At 50.5% G+C, this 8,621-nt stretch overlaps 1 protein-coding gene across 2 annotated transcripts; it reads left to right on the forward strand.

Moving 5' to 3' along the window:
• Window positions 1-6,036: 6,036 nt before the first annotated feature.
• On the forward strand, window positions 6,037-7,966 carry LOC147341081 (uncharacterized). 2 transcript variants are annotated; one of them, XM_086385883.1, is made up of 3 exons: window positions 6,037-6,863; window positions 7,330-7,455; window positions 7,655-7,966. In XM_086385883.1, the coding sequence occupies exons 1-3, from the start codon at window positions 6,064-6,066 to the stop codon at window positions 7,791-7,793; spliced, it is 1,065 nt and encodes a 354-aa protein (XP_086242009.1). In that variant the 5' UTR covers window positions 6,037-6,063; the 3' UTR covers window positions 7,794-7,966. The 2 variants fall into 2 exon arrangements, with proteins under 2 accessions (XP_086242009.1, XP_086242010.1); XM_086385884.1 differs by having other exon boundaries at window positions 7,333-7,455.
• The last annotated feature ends 655 nt before the right edge of the window (window positions 7,967-8,621 follow it).

The following is an 8,621-nucleotide window of genomic DNA, read 5'->3' on the forward strand; positions in this document are numbered from 1 at the left end:
CTGCCTCCATGCACTGGAGGGAGGCAGGTGTTGCTTCTGGGGATGGTGGCAATGGTCCTGGGCGTGACAGTGATGGAGTCTCTCACCCGCCAGCACCCAGCAGCACTAGTGGCTACAGTGATCCTTCCTTTCAAAATGTAAGCCAGATGTGTCTCCCCTGTTCAGTTCCCTTCACTGGATTTATTCTCACTCAGAGTATAAGCCAGAGGTCCTTATAATGACCAGATAGGACCCACGTGCTCATCTGTGAACCCCCACTGCCTCTGTACCTCCTCTGCTGTGCTCACTCTTGCTCACTCCATGCTGACCACACTGGCCTCTTGGCTGCACCCTCAACATTCCAAGTTTTCTGAGGAATTAGTGCTTTTGCATAGTCTGTTCTCCCTGCCTTGACTATGCTCTCAAATATAGCTCCTGGCCACCTCCGTCATCTCCGAGTCTGCACAGGTCTCACCTTCTCCCCTGACTTCCTCCTGCATCCACCCTCCCCACAGCCTGGTGGGCAGTCAGTCTGCTTCATCCTGTTCTTTCCCACATTGCTCATCACTTTCTGTAATACACTATAATTTACAAATTTGTTTTACTTCCAGCCTCTTCCCAATAGAGATACTCGCTATTCTGACTTCTATCACCATAGAGTATGAAAATGAATTAAAAGTCATGTTGAAGACCAAAGTAAAGGAAATATTAAAATTTCAAGACAGATATGAAACAATTAGGTTGTGTTCTTTTCCGTGTAATAAACAGATGCTAAAACTTATTCAAATAAGTGGTTTTTACCGTGAAACACAGACCATGAGAACACAGTGCAGGACAGAAGCCAAATGAAGGGACACATCCCATGGATTTGCCTCCCTTCCCCACTGAGGTCTCCCAGGAAGCAATGTCCGTGTGTGGTGCCAAGCGGGATCAGGTTCACAATCAGAATTGTGGAGTTCCAGTGACTGGAAGCCTTGATTGGAAAGGCCACCCTGTCCCTTAGGCCTTCCAGCACCCCATCTGCCATCAGTGAGGTGCCCATGTGGTAGCGTCTGTCTCAGGTCTGCTCTCTCCCATCGGGACCCCTGCTCCAGCCTGCACAGTGCCACTCTGTCTCAGAAAATAAAAACTAATAAAAAAAAAAAAACAACAAATGGCACAATTAAAATAAAGAAATATTAATAAATGCAATTTAAGATCAAAGAAAATAAAGTAAAAGGTGGAAACTTAAGGAGGTGCCTGGTGGATTAGAGGGGCCAGAGCTCAAAGAGCCTGGGGCTCAGGTTAGGTTTCCTGGCCCTTGCTTCTTAGGTTAGCTTTGTGGGCCAAAATACCCTTCCTTAGATTGGGGGTTGGTCTGAAGTGTCAGGAAAAACCATTCACAGTAATCAGCCTGGTCTTTGACCAGGGTGAGGAAGTTCACGTGGCTTCCCCTCCTTTTTCTCAGCACCAGGATTCCCCTTGGCTGTAGGGTCTGTGCCTTTGCCTGGTTCCCCCAAACCCAAGCCCCAGCTACTCTGGTTGTCTCTGCCTTACATCATGGCCTAGAGACACTGCTGACCCAGCACCCAGGGCCGCTGGGAGCACCAGCTGTGGGGAAAAGAGAGGTGAGGACACAAGTGACCCCTACTGTGGGGAGGCAGGCTGGGTACTCTTGCCTTCTAATGTCAGTACCAAAGGTCACCTTATCTGTGGTATCTGGCAGGGCCGTTGATTTTACTGTCAACTATGGAAGCTAGTTTCTGACCCAGAAAAAAGACGTGGTTTGGCTGATCAGATGCAGTGCTTGTTCCAGCCACCTGCTGAACCGCTTGCAGTGAAGTAACATGGATGTGGGGCATTCCATGTGAGTCAAGTTAGGCCTGTTGTACTTGAAAACATCAGCAAAGTCTATTTTCAACACTCAGCCTTCAAAACATGTTCTGAGTTTTTATCAGAGGTCATTACATAAAACAAATACGAGGACACTTAGGTTATGATTCTTCCTTATAACTTTTATTAATGCCAGAAGTGAAATAGTAAAAACACAGTGAAGTTTTCAAAATGGCATGATTTTGTCACATTCTCTGGCTCCAGGGCTTGGGACTTCAACATCTTTTCCTGGGGACACAATCCAACCCACAGCCACCCTCCACCACCTCCCACTTCGCTTCGAGCACAAGCCCACAGCATGTCCCCTGAGGCCTCCACATCCAGTCCCTGTCAGCTCTCGGCCCCCTGTCCTGCTGCTCTCCTCTTCACCTACTCTGCTCCGGCCACACTGGTCTCCTCACACTCCCAAACCTCCCTCAAGTCCTCACTCAGTCTCTGTTTCAAACTGAAGCCGACCCCAGCCACCTGGTTGAAAATGGAAAACCACTCCTCCAGTGCCCCTTCTCTTTTTTCTTGTTGCACTTCAGGCCAGAGTTCTCACCACCTTCCCATAGGCTACATAGTGTAGTTCTTTTCTTGTTTCTTAACAGTCCTTCCTGGCTGGACTGGAACCTCTACGGAGGCCTGGAAAGGTGTCCAGTCAAAATTGTTCCTTGAGTTACCCAATAAATAAAGCTGCTATAGAAAATGTAAGTAAATATCCTTGTGAGCTAGGAGTAGGGAAGTACTTCCTAAACATTGTTTTAAGCCCATAACAGATCAAATCAAGAATATACTGATATTTTTGATATCCTGCTTATCATCAAGAATATAACTACAATTCTGATTTGTGCAAATGGGCAAAGGATACAAACAGGCCTTAAAGAAAGTATGTGGCTTTACAAATTGGACCACCTGAATAACTTCTTCCAGAAGGAGTTCACTGACACCATCCACTCACGCCTGCTTGGAGTCCTTTTCCACTCCTTTCAAACTGGTCCAGCTTAGCATCTGCAGCCTTTGACACATCCCCCTTGCATGTGTTTCAACCTAAATATCAGCTTTATTACTGATGAAACTGATTGGGAAGAACGTGGCTTGGCCATCTGAGCCAAGTCAAGTTGCTGACTTCCCCCAGCCTGGCTGAGACATGGGGATGGCCACCCTCAGGGAAACATGGGCCCCGAGGATTGCTCCACCTTCCCAGGCTGCTGCATCCCATGGTAAGCTTCATTTCCTGTCACACTCTGACATGTGTGACAGACCCATTTTCTTCCATACATATTATCTCTCAGATTTGCTTTCTCATACTGAGTCAGATTATCTGTCACACACACTCTTTCTGTAATATTCCTGTGTCACTCTATAATGCTCTTTCCATCACATTTTTTCTCTCTCACACCTGATCTCTCCTAGACTCTATCTCTGACACTTTGTGTGCCACACACTCATGCTGTCATGGTATCTGTGAGAGAGTTAACTCAGTCAGGTTGCTAGGGAGACAAAGGCTTTTAAGGAGGAGGTGAACACTCTTTCTTTTTCACATTCTTTTTCCTTAGACATGGAGGCCTGGCAGGCAGCAGAATCTCTTGCTCAAGAACATGCTTTGTTTGAGCTCAGAACCTGTGTTATGGGAGAAGGTCTGGGTAAAACTTCCCTGGCCTTGAGCTCTGGGTTAACCCATTTCTTCTGGTGAATATCCTGGTGAATATCCTGCTGATGTCATCCTCGGATATATGTTATGGGAAAGAGTCTGGGCAAAATTTTCATAGCCTTGAGTTATCCTTTTCTCTATACGCATCCTTTTTCTCTGTGCCCAAGCCACGCTCTTCCCAATCAGTTTCATCAGTAATAGAGCTGATATATAGGTTGAAACACAAGCAAGGAGGATGTGTCAAAGGCTGCAGATGGTAAGCTGGACCTGTTTGAAAGGAGTGAGAAAGGACTCCCAGCAGGCGTGAGTGAATGGTGTCAGAAAAGTATATAATGCTGTGCTTAAACTAGCAAACTGGGTACTCTTTCTACCCTGTTCTGATATCGATCTTAGAAGCTTTTTCTATAACATTCACTTGAATTGAATTTCTACTACACAAAGCTCTGAGTGACTGAACCTGCGTCTCTTGCTTCTGGAATTAAATGTTTTCCTTTGGAGACCATGGATCTGGGGGCACCGTTCACCATTCACTGTACACATTAAGTTATCATCTATCAATCTGGGGGCTCGCTACCTCTATACTATCATCTGCATCTTAGTCTCTTCCCATCACATTCTGTTCTTTGAAATTCCTGTCCCAATCACACATTCCCTCTGTCACACTCACTCAAAACCATGCACCTGTCACAGTGGTAAACTCTCTGAGAAACTCATTCTATCATAGTGCCTTTCCTTCATACTTCTGTCACTCTCTCGTCACACACAGTACTTGTCACTGGCATTATCATTTTCCTTTGCAGATCTCACCATTCAGACCCAAGTTAAGTCCCGTGCCTGATGGAGCTCTATGGTCATCATAGTTTTGAGAAATGCAGGAACCAAAACGCACAAGACTTTGAGCCGCTGGTGTTGGGGAGAGAGTGGGTGTGTGTGATTTGTGTGGAGGAGACCTGCATCATGGGAGACAGGATACCGACATGGCAATACTGTCTGAAAACTGACTTGATGGATGAACACATGGAAAGCACATGAAACAGTGCATGGGCTGCAGCAAGTGTTAGCTATCACTACAGATGAAGAGCACAGGTACAGATGTGGAGTGGGCAGAGGGAGGACGCTGGTGGGTCATGTGGCTTAGTCCCTTGCCCTCTAGGCCATCATAGTCTAGTGAGCCCCCTTCTACAGCACGACTATCCTTACAAATGTCCCCCCAACCTGACAGTGGGCCCCTGAGGGAGAGATGTGTCCAGGTTCCCCGCTGGGGTCCTCTAAGCCACAGAGCAGGGAACAGACACAGGCATTAGACAGGATCTACCCACACCCTAAAACTGACTTGGAGCCAGATTGGAGAGAAACTGGGTAGGTGTGAAGGTGGACAGGGATGCCCCACCCCTGGGCAGCCACTGCCCGGTCCTCTCTCCCTGCACTGGGGGTGGGCAAAGGCTGCTGGCCTTGGATTTGAGAGCTGAGCGGACTCTCCAGCCAGGGGGTGGGGCTCAGGGATGGGAGAGGGCAAGAGACTGGGCAGTGTCCAGGGGAACATTGCTCTTCCCCCAGTCCTTGAGCGTATCAGGTTCCTCCGGTGCTTCTGAGGGGTCCCTGCATTCTGTGTGCCTGGAGCCCCAGGCAGCCCAGCCCCATGCCATCCCCAGTGAGTGCAACAGCAGTCCCCGCTTCCCTCCCCCAAGCAGGCAGGCACAGCAGGCTCCGCATCCCTGGTATCATGCCTCCAGGGCCGGGCCACCTCAGTCCCATGTGAAGGCACCTGTGTAAGCACAGAAGCAGACACATATGCCCATGTGAATGCATCTCAACCATGCTCTCTTTGACACACACATGTACACAGGGACACACCCATGTGCATGCACCTGACCACACACTCTCTTGCAACCAAACATACATACCCATGTGCAAGCACCTCCACACACAGACACATGCACATGCCTATGTGCTGGAATTTGTGTATGTGCTCTCTCTCTGAAACACACCCACGCACGCGCCGATGGGCAGGCACCTATGTAAGGGTACTCTGTCGAGCACACACACAGATACACACATTCACATGCGTATGTGCGTGAATCTGTGCACGTGCTGTCTCTTACAAACACACCCATACAGATGCCCATCTGCATGCACCTGCCCCTGCGCTCATGCACACAGACGCACATACACGCACGTGAGCTATGTGTGAGACGCCAGAGGGACAGACCAGCCCTGACCCAGGGGTGCCCGACTCACTTCTGGGAGTCGATGACAGGGGCCTGCACTCAGCAGGATGGTCACCTGTGAGCGACGCCAGGCTGGCTGCAGCACAGACATGGAGGTGCACAGGGACCAGGGCTTACTTGGGGTTTGCAAGCTTGGAGTGGCAACGGTCAGGTTCCCTGAAGAGTGGGGCAAGGTCTGTTTGAGCATGCGCACTGAGGAGCTGTCCCCACACTAAAGGGTGGCTGCTGCTAAGTCGTTTCAGTCGTGGCCGACTCTGTGCAACCCCATAGACGGCAGCCCACCAGACCCCCCGTCCCTGGGATTCTCCAGGCAAGAACACTGGAGTGGGTTGCCATTTCCTTCTCCAATGCATGAAAGTGAAAAGGGAAAGTGAAGTCGCTCAGTCGTGTCCGACTCTTAGCGACCCCATGGACTGCAGCCCACCAGGCTCCTCCGTCCATGGGATTCTCCGGGCAAGAGTACTGGAGTGGGGTGCCATTGCCCTGGAGCACCACCATTTACCAGGTTTCCAGGCCCGAGGCAGGGCTGACACAGAGAGCCCAGACCACGTGGGTATGTGTGTCTGCGCATGCGCGTTGGGGCTACACGGCACGCTAACGCGGGAAGTTTCAGCAGGGGGCACCCATTGCCTGAGAGCCTGCAGTCATCACGGGAACCGATGGTTGGTGGGAACCAATCGTGAGGCAGGACCAGAGTGTGTGTGCGCAGGCGCTCTGCCCGTGCTGAGTTTCAGGTCACAGTACAGAGCTGGGATCTGTAGGGACGGTTCAGTCTTTCCTGACGCGGAGGGAGGGGGAGAGGGCTTCAAGATGGAGTCCGAGGCACATGGTGGAGGAGCCATGAGGGCAGCCGATGAAGACGCAGGTGCCGTGGCCTCTGCAGCGGGTACAGCACATGGCGGCCAAGGTGTGCCGGGTGGTGCTGCTGGCCACAATGGCCCTGGCATCCCAGCTGGCCCTGGAGACGCCGTCAGTCGAGAAGTCCCTGCCGGCTCCGGTGACATGGCTGATCCCAGAGGCCCCAGCGCTGCAGGAGAGTCAGGTGGCGCAGCCGCTGCCATTCCGCGGATCCCAGGGCCACCCAACGCACCAGGGCCTGGTGGAGACACTGCACCCGGAGCCAGAGTTCTGAGTAACCGAGTCTTCCAGTTGTATCCTATTCCAGGAGCCCCGGTGGGCCAGGCGGCTGCGAGGGTTGGGGTGTGGGCTAGGGGTGGTTTGGAGGGTTGCAGGTTGCGGAGCCTAAAGTATAGGAAGAGGGTACTCTGGGAGGCTGGAGGGTATGGGTCAGGGGTGGTCTGGCTCTCAGTGCATGGTGGTGAGGAAAAACACCCTGAAGTGATCCAGAGGGTTGAGCGGTGATATGCAGGGAGTCCTGTGGTGGCCTTGTGGGAGAAGGTGGGTCTCCGTGAGCAGGGAGCCTGACATACAGGCAAAATGACGAGTGTGGATAGTGGTGAGGAAAAGCAATCTGAAGGGAACTAGAGGGTCGGGCGGTGATATGCAGGGTGTTTGGCGGCGGCCATGAGGGAGAAGGCGGGTCTCCTCGAGCCCAGGGAGCCTGAAATACAGCCAAAATGACTGGTGTGGATGGTGCCTTAACCGTATTTCCACCAGCAGCTTCGGCATACCTTTCTCATCATACGCGGAGGCGGACAACGCGCGCCGCATCCTGACTCGACTTACTCAACTGCGATGGCCGGTTCAGAGGGAGCTCTACATTAATGGCCACATGTTGGTTCTGTGAGTTCTAAAGGGGGCCGGGGCGAGGGAGGGAGTGGTGGGTGGTGACCAGTCTAGGCGCAGGAGGAGCCATAATGGTGGGTTAGGCCTAGAGGAGAAGTGTGGTGCTCTGGGCTTGGTCAGTGAGCGGGGACAGAGGGAGGACATGCTCCTCTTCCTCCTCAGCGGGAACATGAATTTCATTTTCCCTCCCTTTTAGCCGATTGACTGCTGAAGACCATGCCCTGCTCCAGATGGCCATCCACTTCTGTCTGGAGCAGGCTTCCCTGGTGATGTGGATCTTGCAGAACTTCGTGCCCCACCTTTTTCCTCAGTCTCAGCACAGAAGAGAGCCTTAAAACTAGCCTATGTGCCCTAGTCTCAAATGTTATTCCCAAGAGCATTGCTTTCTGCAGTAGTTTGATCGGGCTTCATCTTGTGCCTGTGCTGCTGCTTGTGGGCTCAAGGTCCACATAGTTTGTTTGGGGATTGTGAACTGCAGAAAATAAAAGTGAGCTGTCTCTGACTTTAATTTTAGCTTGTTCACTTCCTAATGTTGCATTCATCTTCTGGTTGGAGGGAAGGTTCTCAGATCCAGATATCCAAGGAGTACAACCCAAGTGAAGACGATGTATGTAAGAAGTGGGAGAATAAGAAAGTTGTTTATTGCCATTCAGTATTGATTTTTAAATATTTTGTCAGTTCTATAGTTACATTTATATACTAAGATATAGTGCCAGAACATTGCTGTTCAGTCTCTAACTAGTGCCCAACTCTTTGCAACCCCATAGACTGTAGCACACGAGGCTCTGTGTCCCTGCTTTCTCCTGGAGTTTGTTCAACTTCATGCTCATTGAGTGGGTTATGCTGTCAAACCATCTCATCCTCTATCCTCTCATCCTCCTTTTGCCTTCAATCTCTCCCAACATCAGGGTCTTTTCCAGTGAGTCACCTTTTCACATCTGCTGGCCAAAGTGTTGAAGCTTCAGGTTCAGCATCAGTCCTTCCAATGAAAATTCAGGACTGATTTCCTTTAGGATTGACTGGTTTGATCTTGTAGTCCAAGGCACTCTTAGGAGTATCCTTGAATCCTGAAACCATGCTAAACTCATTAATTAATTGCAATAGCTATTTTGTAGATCTCATTGAGCTTCCTACACAGACAATCATTTTGTCTGTAAAAACAT

Source organism: Bos grunniens, chromosome X, assembly GCF_055505025.1.
Source record: "Bos grunniens cultivar Pamir isolate PY7600 chromosome X, Bosgru_T2T1.0, whole genome shotgun sequence".
NCBI classification, from domain to species: domain Eukaryota; kingdom Metazoa; phylum Chordata; class Mammalia; order Artiodactyla; family Bovidae; genus Bos; species Bos grunniens.